This window comes from Toxoplasma gondii, chromosome IV (genome assembly GCF_000006565.2).
Source record: "Toxoplasma gondii ME49 chromosome IV, whole genome shotgun sequence".
In the NCBI taxonomy this organism is placed as follows: domain Eukaryota; phylum Apicomplexa; class Conoidasida; order Eucoccidiorida; family Sarcocystidae; genus Toxoplasma; species Toxoplasma gondii.
Window position 1 is genome coordinate 1,012,211 of NC_031471.1, and position 24,249 is coordinate 1,036,459.

A 24,249-nucleotide genomic window follows, 5' to 3' on the forward strand; every position below is an offset into this window, starting at 1 on the left:
CTCCCGCCCCGCTGAAAACGTTCGTTCCTAGAAATGGTGATTTTGATGCAATGTCGTCACTGTTCGCCTTCAAACTGGTCCTTCCACGCAGTTAGCCTCATAAGGATGGCCTTGTTTGCAGGGCAACAGGGAACTTGCGACTCACGCAAATCAGCGGGGGCTTCGGGAATCACAGCTGCAGTTCAGAAATCGCATCCACTGGCGATAGCGTGGCAGTTCCATAGGCTTTCAGTCTTCTATCCTTCCTGAAGCCCTCACAACATGCGCAGGGGCTGAAAAGAGTAGGAACTCGAACGGTAGGACCTGCCAAATGGAGGTGCACACCAAAAATTTTCTTGGAATCTTAGTGGACGCTTCAAAAGCACGCAAAAAGATACCTGTCAGAACTAAGGTAAGTAGCTCGTACAGTAAAGCAATTCTGATGCTTGAGGGTTTGTGCTTTTATGTGCCTTTTGGTTGCGGTGTCTTCGGTGTTCTTTCCCGGTGTGCGACGCACCGTTAATGGACGTGCAACAGCGTTACTAGCAAATAAAAGACGTTGTTTGTTACACAGCTGGTGCCGTAGGTAGTCCACTTTTGTCCAATGATGTTGCGCTGGTGAGGCTTGTCAAACGCATTAGCATTTGTGTCAGCATGTGGATAGTTGGGGGCCACACACGGCAGTGCCGCCACACCGTAACGGCTCCGAATACCACCGAATCGCACGGCCAGAGGCAGCGTGAAGAAGCAAAAATGTACGCCCAGAAGCCACATTGAGAGGCGGAAGATTAATGGAAGAAGTGAAGTTGGGAGAGAAAGGGTGAATGTCGACGGAAATTATGTCCCCTGCATACGACATTTCGGCTTCCCTCTTGTGTTTTGCCTTGACCAGGCTCCCGGGTATCCAAAGCAACGAGTCAAGTTCCCGTCTGTCCATTTACCGACGATAGCGCTTTTCTAGTTCTACAATTAACACATAGCAAGCTAGTAGCAGTTGCCGATCCAGCACATTAATGTTTTTTCTAGTCCGTGTCACGGCGTGCCCATACTGATTTCATTTCGTGGACCGCGAAGACCAGCTATTCGCCGTCACTGCCAAACCGCTCTCTGTATGACACGTCGAATAAATTATTGCCAGTCCCTGTGCATCTATTCTTAGCCAGTTTGTGCATCGCCGAGAACTCGTTTCAGCTACGGCGTCTCAAAAGATTCTTGTTTGTTTAACAGCGGCTGGGTGTTTGCTGGCAACGTTTCACACGTTCTTTGCCTCCGTCAGCGCAGCATCTGCGGGAGAAGCAAACAACCCTGGTGGCTCAGGTAAGGTGTGCGGTACAAACACATTTCGTGGACCGCGAAGACCAGCTATTCGCCGTCACTGCCAAACCGCTCTCCGTATGACACGTCAAATAAATTATTGCCTGTCCCTGTGCATCTATTCTTAGCCAGTTCGTACATCACCAAGAACTCGTTTCAGCTATGGCGTCTCAAAAGGTTCTTGTTTGTTTAACAGTGGCTGGGTGTTTGCTGGCAACGTTTCATACGTTCTGTGCCTCCGTCAGCGCAGCATCTGCGGGAGAAGCAAATAATCCTGATGACACAGGTGAGGTGCCCGATACCAAAATTGATTTAGATCCTGATGACATCAGCGACTACGTCGTTTATACGTTGGGCGAGGTAGCGGATCCTCTCCAGTTGGATTCACAGGAATGCCCGTACCGCGAGGATGGCAGTGTCGGGCATTTGGACCTTACCATCTCGAGCGGTCCAGGTGTTGCTTTTCATTGCCCCGGAAAAAAGAGTCAAAATCTCAGCCCAACTGAGCTTGATACTGCCTTCGGGGTGGATGCGGCTGGAAATTGTGACACGACGCGCTTGGTCGATGTGAGTACTTTAATTCCGACCGCCATAGTCCGTGGTCCGCAACCATCAACGCCATCGCTTGAAGGCAGTAGCTTGCTCCTCACTCTGGGACTGCCTCTTGACAGCGATAAGAAGGCATGCTTCGTTTGCAGGGAGAATGGAAATGCCGCGGGCCGGTCGTGCATTGTGACTGTAACAGTCAAGAAAGCATCACTGCCAAGTAAGCAATGTCTGTGCTGTATACTACCACCCCACTGGACTGCTTAAGACAGCCAAAAGTGTTTGATTTCAAGATCCGACGGTGTGAACAGGAGATAGACTCAGCATCCATGTTGTTTACTGTTAAGCGAGGCCTCTCTGGTTCTGTTTGAGGTGTTGAGCTTCCTGTGCACCAACACGGCGGTTGTTCTGACGCATTCAACTGTCTGTGGAGCCCATATCGGCCGAGTCTGTCATTCTGGAGATGTGTCTCAGTTCAACGGAGAACAACGCGGGTTGCGAAGATATTTTTTGTTTGTTAGCTACCCCATAGCCTGCTGTCGGTTTTGTAGAACTGGTGGCCTGTTAATACTGGCCACAAAACGTCGCCCGGTAGACCTTTCCGTCACTTGTTTCAGTGTATGATTCCGCTGTGTATTCGGTATGCGGTGTCAACTTCTAGCAGGAATGTACATCCCTTTGTGTGCGGCGTCCAGGTTCTAGGGTGTGCAACCCCGCCGTGCCCCCAAACGGAAACATGCTGGCTTTCGATGGTGACGGGTCAGACAGAAGCGTTGTCGTCCACTGCCCGAAAGGGCTTCCGGTACTCGACATATTCAAAGAGAGTGACAACGTTCGGGCGGGCCCCCGATGTATGGCCAAAGCAAAGCTGGAAGATGTCGTGGGGTCTGGCTCTACCATCAAGCCAGTTAATGTTGATTCTCAAAATCGGGATGTTTCGCGTTCTTATTTGATCACCTCTACGTCTTCGTTCTCGAAGCCACGCATACTTTGCATGGCATGTATGCCAGGCGATGGTGACCCACGGCAGGATGAAGGTCTAGGGGTCTGCATAATGCAGGCCCTATTGCCTGCGTCGGAAGGACGAAGGTCTGAAGGCGGACAATCTCGAAATCAAAATCCAGGGAATTCGTTAACTCCTACTGTCACAAATTCAGGTGGAGGTATCATTTCCTTTACCACCACAGCTGCCTTTTTTTGTGTCATCTCCGGGTTGGCAGCTGTCATGTAAAATGCCGCATCCCACCTCAGACTGGCGTGTACCATTTTAGAGACCAGAGCTCTTGAGTCACAGACCACTGCGACCGCAAGGAAGTCTGACATCGGTTTTTCCAATCTGGATGACCATGTCTCAGCTACTGATAGCGTTTTGTCGTCGTTTTAGATGCGTCAGTGGAGGTCGTGTTCGAAGAGCTACGCCGTGTTCTGTTACTCGTATTCATTTGGTGGCCGCGTACCCGGTGTGTTGAGCGGTACAAGAGCGGATCACACGGGGATATATTTTGTATCATAACGCCATATTTGCGCATGCATGCCAGGGACACATGGAGCCGCCACAGGTTTGCGAGTGTAATAACAGATGGTGAATTTTCGATGTATGTTTTACACGAAGAAAATTTTTCCTCCATAACTTTCTGTGTTTTCTGGTGTCCTGGTGGACACCTGGTTTTGTGTTCTTGACGCAGAAGGCTTTTTTGTCGGAGACAGGAAAATACGAACTACAGGTGCTATTTTTTTAAAGTGTTGTTGATTTACGCAGAGCCAAAGTTCATATGCGCATCAGCATACCAGCGTTAGATAGGAGGAGGCTAATCGAACATCGAAGAATTGGGGGAGATTCCAAGGAGGAGAGACGCAGCAAAAAAAGACAGCTCTTGGAAGACACGTGGTGGAACCTCTAGAATCATGAGACGACAAAGGAGCACAATAGCAGGGTCATGGGTGGGTCAGATGTGTTACTTCTTTGCGTAGAATGGGTCTGCTATGCAGATTGAGTGGTGGCCGCACCGAACTGTCCCCTGGGTAGTATTTTCGTCCATGGGATGAGGAAAGCAGCGATAAGTACGCACAATATGTTGTCTTACTCAGGAACCGGAGACGAAACCGCGAATGGGGTTTTCCATAGAGGCGAGTACTCGGGTATGTGATTGAGAAGACGGTGATGTGTGTTGCAGTGGTTGCTGCACGGTGTGAGGAGTCGCTCACTCAGTTAGCCTGTCCGCGCGAGGAGCGTAGTAGTCAAACGATGGTATGTTTGTGATTTTGTTGCTGGTGCGTGTGGAGCCGCTTCCACCATGTGGTCGAGGCGAGGTCACACCCTTTTTGTACCAAGCTGCCACTCTCTGTCGGAAGGAGTGCTTGTGCTTCAGCAACCCCTCATTCATACAACGTGCTGTGCGGATGATGGGGGGACAAGGCGGCATCCTGTCCAAGCGGAACGTGAGACGGCGGCTTTGTAGGGTCCTCGACTGACAGGGGAGGGACCAACCTGCGATGTCATTACATGAAATATTACGTTCGTTTCCTGAAAAATGGGTTGATTCATACACTCAGTCGGTAGTAGGTGTTCAACTATGGCGTTAGTGAGCAACGAAGCGACTTACCTGGTGTTCTGCTCGCACGTCAGGACACCACCACCATCTCGATTTCCGTGTCTGATCTAGTCAGTCAGGATTATCCATCAGCAGCCAAGTTGCATGATCTGCTCTCGCCATTAGCAGGAGCGGTGGATGAAAAGATATAGGCAGAACTATAAGTGACGAGAAACGTTGTATGTTACAGGAAACAGTAGCCTTGATTCACTGGGGCGATGGAATACAGCCGTCTTCCACTGCAGACTCAACTTCGCCTGGTCCCTTCGTATTGCTCCACGTTCGCTGCTTCCTCACCCTCGAGCGCTTAGGGTCCTTCACGTGGTCGTGTTCCAGCGTCGTTGTCGGGATGTTGTTCGTTACATAAATTGAACTAGTCAAGCGTTAAATTAGCCCGTTTGCGCTCTCAATCAACGTCTCCGTGTCTAGCGTGCAAACGGTTGCTGCTTTGAAATGAGTATTCGTCACCATAAAGACAATGTAAAAAATAGTAGAGATTATAAGTCCGTCAGTGTACCTGGGGAGTTATCCGGAGACCACAGGAGGACAAACGTCATCGCTATTGGGCTGTTAAGGACTGCGAACCGCAGCTAGAGATAACGATCGTACATGGGACTAGTTTTTCCAATGAAATACACGTCCCATGTTTTGGGTAGTAGATCTTCAACGAAATAACTTGATTTCGCGCGACGATGTTCCTCAAGTCCCCAGCATCTTTGTGTTTGTCCCTATACTGCATCTACATCAGTTTGGCCGCCGAAGCATATATCGCCACTGAATTGGGGTTTCGAAGAGTGAAGCATGGTGAACAATATAGCTTCTTCGCGCTCCTGTCGAATGGGTAAACGCACCTGACACGCAATGTGAACGCCGGTAAGATCCTGAATTACCCAACTACTGGCGGCCAGAAGAAACCGGTTCGCGTAGCCGGTAGCCCTTGCACAACCGAAGAAAGCGCACTGCGAGCGCCCCAGTTTGCATAATACGTATGCGCCGCGAGGTTTTGTATGTGATATAAAATAAATGTGCCACTCACACAGTTCCACATACTACGCGCAGCACCGTTAATCTGCTTCCACAAGTTGTTCTTTCCTTCACAGCAACGGATAGGTACCAAGACTAGAGCTGCCGCTGTGTGGCGCGTTGCTCTTTCGAATCTGCACCGCGGTGTCTTGAGTGACGGCAGAAAGTGTCACCAGAATTTCATTTGGTTCCTATACATCTGCTGCACCGTTATTTTTCCCTTCCAGTCGAAGTGAGGATACGCAAAGTCGAGGATAAATCGTCTTTTGGTGCTCGCCCGCCGAAAAAGAATTGCAAGGTTTTTCTGGATGGGCGAGGACGACGGTTTGCTGTATACCGAGGAGGGGTTGCGCCGTACCTCCCTGTCTGCATTCCAGAGTACGTTTCGTGGACCGACGCCAAGCTGTTGTCCAGTCCTTCGTTGGAGATGCCCCAGGATGGTTTATCTTTTACTATATGGAAACGTCAAAGCGGGCCTCCAATTGAAGTAAGGAAGCAATCCAGCTGAGAGGACGGTGGAGTTGCCTGCCACCCTCACCTTTGGAGTCTCCGATGTCTCCCGCATTTCGGTCGCCCTCTCGTTCTCCAGATTTCCTGTCCAGTGCGCGTCTCCCTCAAGGAGTACTTGTTCACATGTGCCGCGTGAAATCTTTCTTTGTGGCATCTTGGACCTGTTTAAAACATTGTGTCGTCTTCGAATTGGATCTGTTTTGGCTATTGATGTTTTGTGTATGGGATAGTAGACTCTGCTTGCCGCCACGCGTTCCGCAAGTTTTCCCTCTCGCAACCTGCTTGGCCATCAGCCGTTAGAAACCTGCTGGCAACTGAGATAAGCGAATAAATCTCTAGAGTTACTAACGGTCAGCATTGCTGCATGCGTTGTTTGCGTGGAGTGTCCGCAGTCTTTCGGTTTTTTTCGCTTTCCAACGCCGTTCTTCGGTAACTTCCGGCTGCCCGGGTGGCTGTGCCACGTTTTCGATGCGTGTTTCTTCTTGGTCCCCATCGATGAAATCCTCAGTGTACGACCTCAGCCACGCTTCGCAAGCGAATCTGCTGAGCTGTGTGAAATTTTGTTCCGGCAGAAAGCTCCACGGCACTTGACGAGTTTTTTGGCACATGAGCGCAGTGTAGTCACCCCGCCTTTCTTAAGGAAAGCTGTAGCACAGCTAAGAAGCGGTAGTACGACGTATTCTTCCATTGTGGCGTTCTTGGCAGGGCTGGTTCTTCTAGTAGTGCTAGCTGGTTCACTGTTGCCATAACCTCTCGCAAGGCTGTTCTACTCGGTCACGCTAGGTGATTATTCATATACGTCTGGTTTTGGTTTTTTGGACTTTATTGCGCCCACGTAACTGAATCCTCTCTGCCGTCACCATGGCATGCGACCGTCTCGCCGCTATGTTGCCTTCCCAACGTCGGGGTCTGTGTTGTCGTGGAAGAAATGCACTCTTATTTTTTGCTCTATTTTGTTTTGCCGTTTGCCTTCTCGGGCATCAAGGGCCGAGCTCAGTCTGTTTCGTTGTTTCCGCTTCCGACGGATCGGCGGAGGGTGGCCAAGGGCCATCCAATGTGGGAGGTTCTGATGCTCAAGGCGGAGGGTTTAGTTTTGCCTCGCTTTTGAGTATGGCGCCTAATAGTGAGACACTTCAACAGATTCTCGGTGACTTTAGCAAGCAAGCGGCGGAATTTCTGAAGGGTAACAAGGCCCTCGAGAAGCTAGACATCGGGCCACTCCAGGATAATTTGGAACGCATAACTACACTGCTGGGGATGAAACCCGACCTCCGAAAAATTATCGTGTCAAATCGCCGCCACCTGGAAGTCCTTTACATGCCGATATATACGTTTGCGCAGCAACGTGCCCTCGAAAGGAATCCGGAGGCTGACGACAGTGCCCTTTCTGTCGTCCTGCAAGATCCACACATGGCCAAGTACGTGTTTTTCACATGTGTCATACTGGTGGATTATTCGCAGCAGTCGATGTGTTCAGACGGCACTGGATGCAAGAGAACTTCAGGATGCCTCGTGAATGTAGTGGCTATAGGGACACGTGACAGATTAATTCAAGTTTCAGGCCGTCTGAGGAATTAGTCTCGAATGACATCGCTAACAGCTAACTCTCCCCCTGCCGAGAGAGTTTCTCAGTGTATGCTGCAGCCACCCCCTTCGTCGTTTTGTATACGATGTAACTCGACCGCGTAATCATTTACGTTCTCGGAGAGCATATGTGTTCTCTCGGTGTAACCGTTCCCTGTAAACGGCGCGTTGTCGTACTATTGTAACGTACCGTCTGCATAACGAACAACGCGACAGACAGGAAGCTTACCCGTCCGTATGACGCGATGGCTTTGAGGTAAAGTGCGTTCTGTTTTCATGTTCAATCTCGGCTGTGTTTTTTCGCATGCCTTGAACAGGTTCGTTGCAAAGTACGTGGATTTGGAGCCCTCGCGGACTATGTCAACAGCACCAAAGCAACTGGACGGTTTCGTGCAGCAAATTCAAGACCTTCGAAAATATGTACTCACTGACGGACCGGTTGTTTTTTCTCTCATTTCTCGACTCGACGCGGTCGTGTCTGCTTTCTTGCAGTACACTCAGACGATGTTCTCGTCGGTCGCCCGCTACATAAGTTTGACTGACCGTTTTGCAAAGAATAAAAGAGCGCTTTTCTTTTTCGGAAAGTACACGCTTCCCAAACTACTGGAGGTGTTCTTCATCATCAATAGCATTGAGGCGCAGCTACTGAGAAGGATTCAGTTGCTTGAGAATCCGGACGATGCGAAGCGTCTGCGATTTCAACTTCGGGGCCTGGTGACGAAAACCGACGAAGCCGTCGCCAGTCTTTATGACTTGTCCAAGGGCTGCCTTATTGGATGCTCCGCATCCTTTCAGATTGAGTATGCGAGCTGCGTGAAAAGTTATGAAGAAGGAGAGCGAGTTGAAATTGCTTTCCGTCGATTTACTTCCAGTCCACCTCATGAGGGCATGACTCTCCCGTCTTCAGCAGCGGCCACTGGGGAGCCGAATGGCGCGTTGCCTGCTGACGCGCTTGATGCGTCTCAGTACTTGCAAGTCATTCAGGATCAGGTCCAGGAAGAACAGCAGCAGAAGCGACGCGAACCGGTCAGTAAGCCAGATGGGGCTGCCTTTGGTGTCGATTCGGAGGGTGCAACTCTTGGTGCCGGGCTTGCGATTGAAGAAGTCGCTTCGACTGTTTCTCCAGTGACGACGACCGCCACAAATGGTCCCGTAGATGATCAGTCGGGTCGTGCTGCTGCTCGTGACTTGCTCAACTCGTACTAACGGATTATTGAAGGGGAGCTGTGGTGTGTGGTTTGTTCGATTAAGTGGGTTCGATTGAGTAATTCAGTGTGATGCCTGGCGGTCAGGAGGTGTTTTCCTTGACAGCCTCGCAAAATCAAGGCCATGTATTGAAGCATAGCCGATCAATGATGAACAGAGAATAAGGCAGCAAAGAACGCGGAGCGTTTCTTAAGGGCGGTATTCTGATGTGGCGTTTACCCGACCGAAGGCGTTTCTTGGATTTCACAAGAGTGAGGACAATTATCCCAGACACTTATTCGCAGCGTTGCTGTTCAAAACTGTGTGGGAAGGACTGCTGGCCTCCGCGAAAACTGAGGTGATGCTAAGGGCAGCCATTGCGGGCGGATGGTGTACAGTTTCAGTTCTACGTTATTGTGCCGTTCGCGCGGTGCGGGTTCGTGTGGTATGGTAGAGACAACAAGGCGTAGTCAATCGCGCGCGAGTGTGTGCATGTGCCGCCTTTTATAGTACCACTTCTTCGCCATACTTGATTAAATACGTGCATGGACAACGTCGTGGAGATGGTTGGTCATGTATTTTTAACACCGTTCAACACCCGATTTGTTTGTATCCAGCATTGCAACGTGTGAAGAGAGGGCGACGCCGCTGGAGCTGTATGGTGGTCTGAATGAAACCCCATCGCCCGTAGAATTCTTGTGGCCGGTGGAGGCGGAACCTCGCTGCTGCTCTATGACCGTTACGTGGTTGCGGTTGCGCCCAGGGGACGGAGTTGCTTTCGCTTGTCGTTTGGACCTGGTCCGTCCTGGTGTGGTGTGTCCCAAGTGCCTGCCAGCTAGCCATTTATTGGTGCGAATGGAATGGTGCTGTCCGTCATGTGGTGAGCTAGGCCCTACTGTTAAAGGCCTTAAAGGCGAATGAGCCCGTTACCGTCGTACACGATCACTGTTGAGGAGTGACGTTGGTGGCATCGTGGGGATATGCAGTACTTCGTCATTGTTGTGTTGAGGTGACGCCGGTACTGACAAGCCTTTACCAAATGACTGCAGGCGTTGGTGGTAGACGCTCTCTGTGTTGTGCTTTCGTCGGGACGTAGGGCGCCACCACTGGCGACGGATAAGTATGACCGGTAATTTTCGTGGTGCAATATCAAAAGAACGTGTATTTCATTCTTATGCAGGGTACAGGGGATGGGAAACGGCAATTAAAGGAACAGACAATCCCTTTACAAAATATAATTACACGTCAGTAAACTTCTTTGTGGCGTTGCTCGCTATCTGTGTCTAGTTACCCAGGTTTGTGGGTCCGACGCAAGCGTGCTGTAGAAATGCTTCCGCATGTCCAATTTAACACTTTTTTGGTAGCAGCCCCGAACGTACTTGCGTAATGGTATTGTAGCCGCAAGTAAAACGCGCTGCCGAAATATACGGGGAGCGAGTACCCGAGTGTCAGGACGAGCTTCTCAAGAACCTAGGTGTGCAGTGGCTTACGTCTCAACGGCAGTCCGTGTAGTCAGTGTGCGTCTGTTGCAGCAAACGACACAGTAAAGGTATAATTGAATGTCTGCTAGCCCCGAACTCGTTTACATCGATCAACGACGTGGAGAAATGCAGTCAGGTTTGCCTAGAGGTGCCCTATATTGGGAGTATGTCACAGCGCGTGTACGTTCCGCCTTGGTAATGTTGCAAATACGTGAAAAAGCCTCTGTGGTATTCGGTAGCTAGGCAGTTTGTGGACTGGGAACAGGGGAAGTAACGAAATCAGTTGTCTGCAGAACTGCACCTCGCCCTGGTGGTCTTGAAGCTCTTCGCCACTGTTTACCCGAGGTGGACGCTCTCCTCGGTGTGTAAGCATGCGGAATTCGATAAGGTTTTGCCTCGGGAGTATATAAAACGATACAGAAATAATATTGAAAAGTGGACGTGTCCCTTTACACAACTAGAGGAGTCCAAACGGGGATATCGGTCAAATTGCAGAAGTAAGAGGCGTGCATCACCGCCAAAATTTCACATCCCGTCTGTCAAGCGTACGAAAGGTGAAACACGACAATTATTTTTCGAAGCTAGCGCTGGCGCATAATGTGCCAACGTGGAGCCTTTGAGCTCTCGGCAAGAAGTTGGGCATCTCAAATCTGTGCCCGTGTCCTATCGTGCATCAATAACAACCGTTATGTGGGCCCCCTCAAGGCCCAAGCCAGAAAAGTACGTTCAGCGGCGAAGTCCGTATATCGGATGGAGGAAGTGAGTGTCTCTAGAAGCAACCTGCGTTTCTCCTGTTCCCTCAAAATGCCGTGTTGTGGATTCCGATGCGTTTCTGGCTGTCTGACAACAGTGATTAAGAGAAAGCGGTTTGTTTCGATTCAGAAGGGGTATTAGCTATTAAACAACCCCAAAAAGGAGTATTCAGTACTCGAGTGACCGGCATGCGTCACAGCGGTGTAGCGTTATAATGTGACTCAGGTCATATCGGCGGGATAATGTGTCCTCACCTCATGTACTCTAGACTTGTACGTAGCATAGTCCCGTTCGCCTGTTTGGACGGTCTCGTCTTCACTTGTATGAGGGACTAACGAATGCCTGCCTCCACGTGATATAGAATGAGTGCAGCTTTTTGTCGGGGCGTCGACAGCAGGCTGCGAGATGTTTTACTGCCTGACTGGCCCGCCGTTGTGCTTCCTTTCGGGCACTGATCTGGAAAGCAGTTCTGCGAAGAGTCGTCTCTGAAAAAAGCAGTTTTTTCCCGAGTGACCGACAAGCAACAACACTACTTGGAGCACCGGGGCGCGATGCTGACGTACATTAATTCTAGTTCAGGAACAATCTGCGCTTCCCACCTTCCTGCAAATGCCGCGCGATGGCGGTGGGCCAGACCGTTAATCGAAGGGGCGCTTCCACCCGCTCGTGGAGGGCACACTGCAACGCTAGTGTACGACCGGTTGTTCGTGTTTGGTGGCCACAGGTATGGGGGGGCGAAGGAAGGCTTTGTTTACTACAATGATCTTCACGTTCTTCATCTAAAGAAGAGCCAGTGGCTTGACTTGCCCAGGCACCGCGGGACAGCTCCCCTTCCACGATATGGCCATTCGGCAGTTCTTGTTGGTAGGCGTATCATCATTTTTGGTGGAAAGGGTGACAGAGACCGATACTTTTCTGATCTACATGCGCTGGATACGGTGACGCTCACGTGGTACCAGGGTCCTCAAGGCCAACCAGGTTGTCCATCCCCTCGCTTCGGTCACTCTTGTAACCTCGACGGTCCCTCCATGTACATATTTGGTGGCGTACGTGAAAAAGAGTTGAAAAATGATTTACTCTGCATGAACCTCCAGGATATGACCTGGAGTCAACCCGAAACAAGTGGAACTCCACCTTGTCCTCGATACGGTCATGCGAGCCTGGTTGTCGGACGACAGCTTATCGTTTGTGGTGGAATGCACCGAGTTCAAGTAAGTCATGTTCCCTTTGAAGGGAAGGACCAAAGCCTCATATGCCCATAAGTAGATTGGCGTTCTGTTCAGGAGTCTCAGAGTAACCCGCACGTGTTCACACACCACAAGGGGTAGAACCGCTAACGTGACGGTCGTTCATGGGCTTCGAGTCACCGTGAGTCAGAGAGTTCCAACTGTTGGTTGTACGGCTCACGGATTTCATCAGAACAACGGACTACAAGTCAACTCCACCCTGTTCCTGCGCTGATTTCTCTAAAAATATACTATTACATCGTCAGTCTCGTCATCTGTCGATTGGGTAAACATATGTATGTCACCCTCGCGCTGCCCCCCATCCACTGCCTTCTCATTCACACATGATAATACATGCTGAAATAGATACAAACTGACCATGTTTAGCACGGAAAACCGCACTGCCTCCCCCCCCCCCCCCAGTGTACGGGATTGGTCTGACTACTGAATGTACACTACCCAGAAATCATCTGTTGGGAGCAACTCGGCAGTCGGTCTGTGTTTTCAAGCATACAAGAATTTCAGTATGGCAGATACACATGCGTCATCGAACCACCGACGTTGACTACACCCGATCATGAGGAGCTCTACTGTGGCGATGATCGTCTTGGGGGTGTCTCTGCGTCTACACGTCAACCATTCGGCCTTGACTGTCACAGAGCATCTTGTCAGAACAAGAGTGCGCCTTGCCGCACGTCTCCGAAGGGAGTGGTTTCGGGATTCCAACGTCGGAAAGCCCATTTACCCTTTACCGTGGGAGATCGCTTATTGACAGATATTCTCTTTAGCTACAACCCAGTTATATAATCGTAAGGCATTTTGCATGAAGTGGCCAAATCGAATGTTTGTTTGTCGTCCTGCTACACTAAAACAGCTGTGTCCGGCAGAACGCGATGCCTTGCTGGAGAAGGTTGAGCTCAAGGACTGGTACCTTATGGACCTCGCCGTCTTGGATATGGTGACTTTCACGTGGTATCGCGTCCGCACGCATGGCAACCCTCCTGCTCCACGATTTGGACACACGATGGCTGCTTTGAACGGCGATCTCGTCGTTTTCGGTGGCTGGGCTGGAGCTAATGCCCACTACGGCATGATTGCAAAACACATCCACCATTCTCAAGAAGAAGGCCAAGATGACAACCAAGTGCACGATCTGCCGCAGACGTTGTTGTCCTGTTTCAGTACTGCAACCATGACATGGGAAACCTGCTCATCGTTTGGCAACGCACCAAAAGCGCGATACGGACATAGCTGCACTCAAGTCGGATCGAAGTTAATCATTTTCGGCGGCTGGGATACATCTATTGCTCTCAATGACGTAGTGGTTCTTTGTGACTTGAAGGAGGAGCATTTCAATGACCTGCCAGCGTTCGAAGCAGACACAGCAGTGGCACCAGATTGCCCAACTGGTACTGGCTCGTAAACTACTGTCAGCAAACTCTGTTCCACCAGACCCTCTTTCCGGTGACAGAGGCCCCTCACAACTCTGCCTCCGAATGAAAACAGTCTCTAGTGGAATACAAGCATCGGAGGCATCGGCTTGAATGGAATTCGCAGTCTGCAAGGGAAATGTGACGCCGCGGGAATGGGGAGAGCGTTAGTCTACACAATTTGCGGCGTCGTGAACAAAAAATTGACGGGCATCCCTTGCACCGGTCGTGCCCATTTGCCCATGTATCACGAGCACTCCGTCAACTGATAAAGAGTGTCTCATGGGAAGGAAATCAGAATCGCATAAAAATAGGCATGCTTCGGTTCAGATGAATGATAGCTCCTGAAACCGACCCTATTGATAAGCTAGCACCTGCTTATAAGGTGAGGCGGTCGAACTTCCATGACAGTTCTGATATGGTAGGCAAAAAAATATGTTTTCATGCGCAAAGAGAACCTTAGAAAGCAGAACCGGGTTACGAGGCGGAGCAGCTGCAAGGGTTCAGCTCAACAGTCTATTTGATGATCTAGGGGGGCCAAAAGCGGTGCCGCCGAACCTTGGGATGTATGGACCTTCGTGCCAAAAGTAGATAGCCATGGAAATGCCACGAGTCTCAATGGAGGATGGACACGCACGTTTGGGGCAAACTGCGAGGCAGAAATGGAGGAGCAACACAAGGAGAGGTGCTGGAAGCCCTCGCATCCTCTATTGTATCTGCAGCGTCAGGTGTCCTTCGTGATGATGGCTTTGCAGTATTGGGTTCTCAGTACTCACTACTACTTTACGTCACCACTGAAGCCGCAGAAGTCTAAATAGAGGAACACAGGTTTCCCCTGTTTTCAGGAACGTGCGGCGGTACATGCAGTGGAAACCTGATGGCTACTCTATGCGTAGTGCGTTTCTTGTCACGCAGTGTTCGTGCGACTGTCCGCCTGCGGTGCACGCGGCAGTTGACGACACTCGAGGCAAGAAATTGCTTCCCCCACTGAAAAGGATTATGATTATTGGTGGGGAAGTAGGAGGATAAATCAGCGTATTGCTCTCGACTTCTGGTGATTGACCTTGTGGTCTGTTTCTCGAAAGGTCCCAAGTCGGGGCGTCTAGATTCTCTCGCCCACTCTCTCCCTCCTCCGCCACAGAAGCGCACATAAAACAAACTGAATGGCAGATGAAGAATTCATATTAAGAAAAATCTATGCGATTACCCATGACAATGACGACGACGAAACAGAAAATTTACCAGGCTAAAGCGAAAAGCGACGACGGCGGCAGGATTCGAACCTGCGCAGGCAGAGCCTAATGGATTTCGAGTCCATCTCCTTAACCACTCGGACACACCGCCTGACATGCAAGCGTAGCCTGCTGCACACAATTTCGCTCATTCAAGCGTTTACTTACTAGTTGAAAGATGGAGGCAATAGACAATTGAACGTGCACAAAAACGCATATCAACAGAAATGTAAAGGTAACGCTACCGTTCGGCAATTTTGGTGACCATGCAGTTCCAGATGATTCAATCGTGTAGATACGGTTGCCAGAAGTGGAAGGACTCGCCTAGCCCTTGAACCACGGACCTGGGGATTTCGCAAGGCTCGAATCTTGTTCAACAGCTTAGATCTTCAACGTCAGCAGCAACGTGAATGGGTGCACAAGCATCGCCTGTCTTCAGGTGGCGACTATTTTTTGCTTGTAGTGCATAATGTTTCATCGGCTGCGAGTCAGCAGCTAGAAAAATTATGTGGCCGTTCTACTCACACAAGTATGGAAACCAGCAGCGGCCAGTTGATTTCAGTCATTCAAATGGTCCGTCACATACATACGGGATCCATGGAACACGTCTGCACAGATGTGTTTTTTTTTGCAGTGCTCCCTAAAAAGAGTGGTTCCCTTCCGTCTGATTTTTTTCTCCAGGTGGGACCGTATGTATCGTCACTGAAGTGAACGCAGACGTGTATGCACACATCTCGTCACCACAGCTACGAACCCATGTTTCAGCAAGAACCCGTGGGAGCCTTGAGGTGGCGCAGGTAGAGGCCAAAATCAGCTGATGATACAAAAGCATTTTCCTGCAGAGTGGTAGTCGTCGCAGCGATGCGTTTCGAACAAAAAGACGCGATGCTGCTTGCAAGTCGCCTGACCAATACCACACTTTTTCACCCTGGCCGCTTAGAGGAAACTACGCCTCTGATGTAATATTGAACATCGTTTTTTGTGTTACCACTTCTATCCATCCCCCAAAGCTGCTTATTAGCACTGTGGTAAGAGATGACATTTGTTTTGGCAGAACCCCCTAAGTGAGCTAGTGGACACACGGTTGATTCATAACCTATGACTGTAAATCTTGGCAAACGGCTATTTAATCGGATGCCCCCCATACCTCACTAATCGAAGCCCAATGTGTGGATTCCCGTGGGAGGCTAATCTCGGGTCAGCTTGCCCATCCAGACCAATGTACACCAGAGTCACAACTGCATTGCTTGGAGAAACATGGAATGGTGTTACTGTTCAAAATGTATAATTCCTTAGTTTGTATGGTGTCCCGAAAAACCAAGGGATCTACTAAGACGGGCGACAGATCCACATATCTTACCTGTATAGGATTGTTAATCAACTCGACAATATTGAAAAGGGTAAAGTTTCTTCGAACTCGACTTTATCAAGCCCCCATCAACACAGCACATCCTTCCAACTGTTGTTCGACATACGTGACAAGTTTAAGCTGTAGTCTCCCAGGGGAACAAGCACACTTACGCCTTTAGACAGACACCATGGAATGGACAAACACGAGAGACCAACTGCCTACGTCGACAGAATCTATGCCTCTCTTGCAACAACCCAAAATCCTGCACTTCAAAGACTGCAAACAGGACAGGAAAGCTGCTTTAATCTGGCAATGTCTCTGACTTCGAAAAAAATATACAGGGATCCTTGCTACCGGATGACTACCAGGTTTGCCTTTTCAAATGCTCTCATCCGTGACGGCTTCAGAGGCAGTCACTAGGAGAGCCCGGCAAACAACGCTAGAAAACAAATATAGTCGCTAAGAAAAAAGGGAAGTCATCTCAGAAATCCTGCAGAATCCAGCAAGAGCTTGCTTTCCCGCATGGCCTGTTCCCCCGCACAACTCTCAGACACTTACCCTACCCAAAACGCTTTTCTCCATTCATCTCACAGCTATCATGAATTAATAGAGACCTTCAAAATACTCATAGGATATGGATCCTCTACATTTCCCTCTTACGCAGACACACTAAAACGATGCCGTGCGGAGCGTTCCACCCTTCTGAACACTCCGCCGTCTCCCTGCTCCGACGTCGTACAGAGATATTTCCCAATTCGAATCAAGAAACAATTCCACTAAATATGTGGTAATGGGATGCATATCCCCACGTATCCCCACCAGCCGATTTTGCCTCGGCAAGCCGGAAAACGGTAATTATTTTGCTTCTTTAGCAGTTCCTTTAGCGGAAAGATGACATGGCAGTGTTCAAACGTTTCACATGCTTCCAGAAAACCATCATTCTTCCTGCCGAAAACAACATTGGCAGCTTTTCAACGAACCCCATGTTGTTATCCCAGCATTGTTTCATCGAGAGCTGTCCCTGGCCGGTAGTCAGCCACCTTGCACACTCGACAGCAACGACTTTATGTAGCTTAGGCACTACACAGTATGTCTGTTTCCTTCATTGAGCAGCAGCTTTTGGCAGAAAAGAAGTGCTCCATCGCTCTGCACTCATTGAGGTTCAGATATCACTGCTAGTTCTTGTGGTAACGTCGCCGAGGCTCCTGCTAGACAAATGACCCTTCCAAATCCATGTATTTACATATAGTCACGATTTTAGGCTGTAATCGCAAAGCGTCGTATCTCTAAGCGATATTTTCAATGGGGCCGCTGATTGTACTTGTGCTCTGTGTGCTGTCGAGAAGGCTGGGACTGGCGGAATCTGACTTGCACTTCTCGTCCTTCTCTGGTTCATGCCTTAGGGCTGAGGCCATATAACAGAGGGCGGCGAAAACCCCCCGGAGCGCCTTCAGTTCTGCTCGTTTTGGATGTGGAGGGCCGTTGCTTTCCTCCGCATCTTTCTCTGCCTTCTCGCTTTGTCCTTCTGTACACGCTCTTGCGTTCTCAGCTGAATCTGCGCACTCGCCAGCCCTACTCTCTTTCCTTCTTCTCCGTCTCTTTCTCATCCTACCACTTCCGACAGGTCGCTGCGCGTCCTTCTCCACCTCGACCGTCTCCCCGTCAAACCGTCTTCTCTCCTCTGCCTCATGGCGGTCTTTCTTCGTGCATTCTCCTGTGCCTCCCCGAACAGCCGCTACCACCTCCTGCCGGCCAACTAGCTGCAAGCCTCCCCCACCATTTTCGCCCGCGCCAAGACGAACGCGGAAATGCCCGGCAGCGACTGACGCCGAATCCGGAGGAGAGGAAGAACAAGAAAACCTTGGGGAGGAGTAGGAATCTGAAGAGGTACAAGACAGGAGCGGCCACTGGAAAGGGGCCGCATACGCAGAAGACATTCGAGCAGAGCAGCCGCGCGGAGAACAGACAGGACCCGGAGAGGAAATAGAGGGGGAAGAACATAAGAGCGGAGAGCTATATGACAGGAGTTGCTTTCGGGGGGCGCAAAGGAGACCCTTATTGCTCGCCTCGCTTCCATACATTCGAGCTACGGCGCTATGGAGAGATTCAAGTTGCCGCAGAGAAAGTACCGGGAGAGGTGTCACGATGGTTTGCTGAAAAAAGGCTTCGTTGCTCTCCTCCCGTTCGTTCTGTTCGGCTATTCTTTTCTTTCTTCCACTCCTACTGACCCTACACTCCGTCCCGATCCCCGTAAAACTTGCCCTCTCTTGGCGGCGACGATCTTTCGGTGGCACTTCGATACTATCTGAGCACTGATCTGCCGGCCCCGGTGCCTTGTTCTTCGGGTGTCTGCCCGCCGACTTCTCTCGCCCCTCTTGGTTCGCTCTTTCTTGCTTCATGTGTCCATTCGCACCAGGCATCGAGTTGAAACACGAGCGACTTTGGGTCTTCATGAAGGCTGCAAACGGCAGGAGTCCTTGGAAAACGCCAGACTTATCGTACACGTGATAAGCGGGGAGGAGGAGATGCTCTTGACTCAAGTCGTAGAGAGCCTGAACCATGACAACCGCCCCGTTCTGCTGCAGACGTGGACAAGAGAATGCAGACGCGTTTCCCTGTTCCTCTCTATTTTTCGGGTTCCTGCGCCCTCGTGGAGGTTCTCGCTCATCCCTCGTTTCTCCGGTGGTTCCTGACCATTCCTTTCTTCTCTCGTGCTTTTGCTCTTTTTCCGCTTCGCACTCTCCTGCCCCTCTCTCCCCCTCACCCTCCTCTTGGCTCTGCTCCTCCACCTGCTTCTCTTGTGCTCGACCTATTTCTCCGAGAAACTTTCCGCTTTGTTCCGTGTCCGTTCCCGCGTCTTCTGCTGGACCTTCCTGTTCTCTCTGTCCTTGAGTTCGCAGGAAAGAACTCGGCTCGCCAGCCACAAACGTAGCCAAAGATGGCAGATCCGGAGTAGCGACATGTTTGGACACTCCATCTTCCCCTGTTCGGTCCTCCTTCCTCTCGACTCTCTCTACACTTGCCGCAACGTCCTCCGGTAGAAGGGTGCACGGCAGTGGCAAGGTGACAGAAAGAAAAAACTGACAACCGACGTCTCGAACTCCTTCCCTTGACGCACTCTGGTGAAGCGGGGATGACACACCGGAAGGTGAACAAGGTGACACACGAGCGGAAGGACAAAATGACGGATGAGAGAAAGGAAGAAGACACGAATAAGGGGGTAGAGCAGACGGTAAGAAAGGCCCAGCGGAAGGCAAAGAAGACAGAGCAGGACGTGGAGAAGAGGAAGAAAACGCCTTCCATTTGGTCTTCGGCCGCAGTCTCCCCGGCAAGAAACGCCTTGAAGACACAGAGTTGCCTTCTTTTTCCTCGTCTCTATATCTCTCAGACCCTCGCGATAGGAAGTCCGGACATTTTCGACGACCCTTCTCCTGTCGTTGACCTTCCTCTTTCCAGTGTCTGCCCTCTCGCTTGTGCGCTTCTTCTCTTCCATGAGTGAAACTGTTTCGTTCTAAAACCCATTCAGCGGAGTCGATACCTGAGACCTTTTCCCTTTCTTCGTTCTCCCTCTCCGCCTTCTCTTCACTGTTCCTCACTGGGTTATCCAGGGTGTCTCTCTTCTTCTGAGCGTTTGAGAGACTCGGAAGGCACTTGCCTTCCCCCTTCGTCTCGGCAAGAGGTCTCTGAGACGGATATACCAACGAAGGTCTTCTCCGTGTATTCTCTGCCTCGTTCTCTCTTTGTTGCCACACACAAGGCGACGCTCCCGCCGATTCGTGTGAAGTCTTGAATGCCAAGTCAACGTTTTCCATTTGCTCATGGGTAAACACATCTCCTGCATAAGCTTGGGCCGGAACGGAGTTGGTCAAGGAGCAGCAAAGACGCGGAGGAGTCCTTTTCAAAACGGTTGCGCGTGCTCCGTTTGTTCCTTCCTGTTTCGCGCAGTGTGCTGAATCGCGTCTCACCTCTTGTTCAAGCTGCTTCGCATCTTTTCGGCCCGTTTGTTCTCTGTCGCTGGCCTGCGCTTCGTTTCTCTTGAAATTCGAGAACGGGCGAGATCCACACGCTGCGCAGACACACGGGGAATCGGGGTTCATCCGGCCAGGTAAATCCAGAAAACCCAGTTGCCTGCATTCTTTTTCTGTCCCACATTGACTCCCGTCTTCAATGGGCACTGAAGGTTCGGCTCGAGGCCCGCTTTTTGCTTCCAAAAACAGAGAAGGGAAGTGAGATTCGTGGCGGAAAAAGTGAGCGTTTGTGTCATGTTCCGACGGAGAACGAGGTGAATCCGAGATAATTTCGGAGGGCGAAGACAGCCCATCTGCAGAGCCCCCTGGGTTTCCCGTTTCACTTTCCTGCTGCATACCATTACCCCGCGTTCTGGGTGCGCCTTCCGCAAGAAGCGAAGAGACAACTAGCCTGCCGACCGCCGTTGACTGGGACGCGCCCACCGAGGAGGAGAGAGAGAAAGGGATGGCGACAGAAGAGTCGAGGCAACCTGATGCAGAAGACGCGACAGAGCAGCACGGCGGACAGAGACCTTCAGCAGACAGACTGCAGGATGTTTTACAGAACAAGCTGGGAGGCACCACCCAGTTCTTCGTGAACCTCGCCACGGGTTGCTTCGGAGACTCGCACCCGTTCACCTTCGCCTTTGCAGGTCTCGACGTCGAGGAACCAGAACGCGGGAAGGATGCATGCGGACTAAGAGAGTGACCCTCTTTTCTCTGCGATTTATCCAGCTCCGACACCCTTGAAACTCGAAGCGTGGAATTGATTTGCCGACTTAGCCAGGACACTGGATTTGGACAACGGCGATAGTGCCATGACCCCTCTTCTGGCGCAACTGGCGGCGACCCCGAGCGAGACTGAAGGCGGAGCGGGCGAAAGGCCTCGTCCCCGTCTGCACCTTCCGTGGACAGCGAAGACGACGAGGGCGGAGGGGAACACTGAGAAGAGGAAGAAGGACGTTGCGTTGCCGTAGGAGACAAAGACGACGCAGTGGAAATAAACAGAGCAGACAACTTGAGAGAAACAGGAGAAGACGGACACGACCGTGCACGCCGAGCAATACTTTCGAGAGCAAGAGTCACATCAACAGGGCTTGGATCAGATGGATGGGAAGAACACATACGATGAGGAGAGACTCCTGAAGAAGAAGAGGAAGAAGAGTTCCGCTTGATTTCTTCTGAGACGAACAAATGTGGGGAATGTTCCGCGTCCCCTGACTTCGCAACTTCCAGCGTCGGGCCGACAGGAATGGTAACAAGGCGTTCCTCTAGGCTGCTGCTTCTTCCGTCTCCCGGAACAGAGGTCGCGCTAAAGAACACAGGAAAACAAAGAAAAAGAGAGAACATGGACACAAAGAAGGCAAAAACACGAACAGGAGGAACATACAGTTTCTCCGAGCACGCACAACCAGAAAGAATATACCAAGAAGGGCACGAGGCTGCCCGGACAATCGCCTCACACGACGACTCGCAAAAATATCAACCCTGCCGGCTTACAGCCACTCATTTATGTCTCTACGCTTGTGTCTCTGCACCCGTTTCCCTCTACACACCTTAGATAGACAGATATCCATATGGGAGCAACAAAGCACATATGAATGAGGGACGGAAGATCAGCTACGCAAATCGAGCCAAAGTGTTATTTTCTTACCGGTGCTGACGTTTACCGTGTTCCGGAGCTCCACGGCTCGCTACTACGCAATGCATGGTCTCTCGCTTCTCTCCCCCTCTCACAGAGTAAGGAGGGAAGCAGGTTGGACTGTGTCCAGCTTGTCGCCGCTCTCCGTAGCCTCTAGAGCCCTCAGGCTGGAAGGGGTCCGGCGCTTCGTCTGCGTTGAAGAGTAGACGAGCGCCACACGCAGATGGGACCCCGTCTCTGTATCCCTCGCTGTGCCTTCCCCATCTCCTGTTCAAGTGCTTAGGTGCCGTGTCGCTGCGGAATGCCGCCCTAGACAGATGCCTTTCTTGCCTGCCCAGAACCTCGCACGCGTCGGCAATTTGCGCGAGCTCCCGATCCCGTGCGAGATCAAGAGACACAGAAACCCCACCTTCTGACATCGCCTCACATGTCCCAGAGGAGGAACGGAGACAAGAGGCTGGTTCTCCCGCCTGAGCCTCTGTCTTCGAGCCGCATCGACTGAAGCTGTGCACTGCCTCCGCCTGCCGAGGTCCCGTCGCTCGAGTCACGGAACGCTGAGCGAGACTGGGAGCGCCAGGCCCTGCAAACAGCGTCAGAGACTGCGGCGCATAGCCTGGGAAGAAACACCAAGTGGGGTCGTTGCGACCTGGAGGAGGCGGAGCAGCGCACATAGAGGGGTGGGACAGACACCCGAGTTTTGACGGGAGAGAAGGGAGAAAAGGCGAGAAGTGGCTGGGGAGCGGGAACTCTGCGGGAGGAACAGCGAAACACGAGAAATGAGAGGGAGGCGAAGCAAAAATAAGCGATGCTGCAGAGTCCGCCTCGGACTGTGTGTTCCGCCTCGCTCTGCGACCAGACCTAAATCCGTTGCTCCTTGGCTTGCCTTCCGCCTTCCTCGTCGCAATGTGGGAACCGTGCGTGGGCGCCGGCTTCATGGTCCGTACCGGCGGGAGACGACTCTAACAGCTTCTTTGTCATAACATGGAAGGGGTGGGGTGCTCCCCGATGGGCAGAAACAAGGACGAGGCAACGCTCGAGGCTCTCTTCTCGGAACACTAGTTGAGTGCCCGCGAGGAGACGACGCGGGCCGGAGCTCCCTGCCGGTGCCGAGAGAGGGACGACGCAAACAAGGAAAAGAGAGACAATGGAGAAGAACGATTACAGGCTGCAGAGAGACGTCACAGAGGGAACACCAGAGTAAGAGCTGGAGACGGCGAGTGGGCGTTAGAGGAGTGAGAACACGGGGGTGGATTGAGAAAGACCGGCATTTTGCGCTCGCGGAAGACCCAGAACTGTTCAACACGGCTTTGATTGAAATGGGAGACGGCTCTGAGAGCAGCTGAGAATCAACCAACCGTAGCTGACGCAGAGATTTAGACGGCCGCAGCTTGGTTCGGAAGAAGGCAACGCTCTCGTTGGATGGAAAACACACCGACAGAACCGCAGACTGGATCGTCGATGCCAAGACACCAGGCATCAAAATTACCTGATTCACTGAGAGCGAAGCCCCACCCTGTTTTTCTTCTGAAGACTGGAAACCAGCTTTGCACAGAAAAGCACCCTGTTCCACGGTGTCGGTTCTGGTGGTCGAAAAACGCGGAAACAGCAGACGAAAAACACAGACAGCCCTTCGCTACCCGAGGCGGTTGTTTCTGGAATCGGGCCGTCTACGAAGCGTTTCCGAGAATCGTAATTTAGACCGAAGAACGTCCATAAACACCTTCAGACCAATCAAAATGGAAGGGGAAAAACAGACAAGTTTGCAGAATTGAGAACCACAAAGCAAACTTTTGGAAGAACCAAGAAGCCTCGCCGTTTTCTTGTTGGAAACGAACGGGACTACACACACTTTCGGGTGACAATTGACACGCGGTAAAGGAAATTTCCACCTATTTAGGTGGCGTTACAAGCTCAAGAGGCAGAAAATCAGATACAGGAAGCGAAAGTGGTGGGAAAGGAAGAGAAAAAGAAGGAAGAAAATGCATTCAAGAGGGTTTCCTTTCTCCACTTCGGGAGGGCGACATGCCACAGACACGCGTTCGCAGCGGGCAGCGGGTTATCATCTGCTGGTGTTGGTGGACGAGTTTATTACAGGAACTAAAGAGCGGCACAGAGGTTTAGCTAGCCAAAGATGGATGTGAGAGCTCGATTAAAAGCAACTAAAATACACCAAGTTTCCGACGAAGAAAGACAGCCTAGGTGTGGTCTCCAAACCAATGACCCGAAGAGCCCCAAACAGATTCAGGCGGCCTGATCAGATGAAAGGTGGGAGGGAGGGGGAACGTGGCGGGGAGGGGGTGGTGATCTGACTGCCGTGCTCGTGAACCCTAATTGCACGGTGCTTCAGCAATGGTCACTTTCTTTCTTCACCGTGGAACAGCGTGGTTTTACAGTA

The 24,249-nt window shown here is 51.2% G+C and overlaps 3 protein-coding genes and 1 non-coding gene across 4 annotated transcripts; 2 read left to right on the forward strand and 2 right to left on the reverse strand.

The window, feature by feature from the left end:
* The first annotated feature begins 305 nt into the window (after positions 1–305).
* Positions 306–5,706, forward strand: SRS17B (SAG-related sequence SRS17B). Its single transcript, XM_018782948.1, has 3 exons — positions 306–391; positions 872–2,059; positions 2,535–5,706. The coding sequence occupies exons 2-3, from the start codon at positions 1,456–1,458 to the stop codon at positions 3,068–3,070; spliced, it is 1,140 nt and encodes a 379-aa protein (XP_018638021.1). The 5' UTR covers positions 306–391; positions 872–1,455; the 3' UTR covers positions 3,071–5,706.
* On the forward strand, positions 4,947–11,393 carry TGME49_319340 (hypothetical protein). The gene is made up of 2 exons (XM_002369780.2): positions 4,947–7,381; positions 7,865–11,393. Exons 1-2 carry the CDS (start codon positions 6,825–6,827, stop codon positions 8,751–8,753), a joined length of 1,446 nt encoding a protein of 481 aa, XP_002369821.2. The 5' UTR covers positions 4,947–6,824; the 3' UTR covers positions 8,754–11,393.
* A 3,491-nt stretch (positions 11,394–14,884) lies between these two features.
* TGME49_319330 lies at positions 14,885–14,966 on the reverse strand. Its single transcript has one exon. It is a non-coding gene; the product is annotated as a tRNA-Ser (tRNA).
* Positions 14,967–16,162: 1,196 nt separating this feature from the next.
* Positions 16,163–24,001, reverse strand: TGME49_319320 (hypothetical protein). Its single transcript, XM_018782947.1, has 2 exons — positions 21,867–24,001; positions 16,163–21,524 (listed from the first exon to the last, which is right to left on the reverse strand). Exons 1-2 carry the CDS (start codon positions 22,787–22,789, stop codon positions 17,492–17,494), a joined length of 4,956 nt encoding a protein of 1,651 aa, XP_018638020.1. The 5' UTR covers positions 22,790–24,001; the 3' UTR covers positions 16,163–17,491.
* Positions 24,002–24,249: the final 248 nt, after the last annotated feature.

Coding starts and splice junctions, on each gene's coding strand:
- SRS17B (XM_018782948.1), top strand. CDS start 1,456: ATGGCGTCTCAAAAGGTTCTTGTTTGTTTAACAGTGGCTGGGTGTTTG. Junction 2,060..2,534: donor CAAGAAAGCATCACTGCCAA/GTAAGCAATGTC, acceptor TGCGGCGTCCAG/GTTCTAGGGTGTGCAACCCC.
- TGME49_319340 (XM_002369780.2), top strand. CDS start 6,825: ATGGCATGCGACCGTCTCGCCGCTATGTTGCCTTCCCAACGTCGGGGT. Junction 7,382..7,864: donor CAAGATCCACACATGGCCAA/GTACGTGTTTTT, acceptor TGCCTTGAACAG/GTTCGTTGCAAAGTACGTGG.
- TGME49_319320 (XM_018782947.1), bottom strand. CDS start 22,789: ATGAAGCCGGCGCCCACGCACGGTTCCCACATTGCGACGAGGAAGGCG. Junction 21,525..21,866: donor CACGGTAAACGTCAGCACCG/GTAAGAAAATAA, acceptor TGTGTTCTTTAG/CGCGACCTCTGTTCCGGGAG.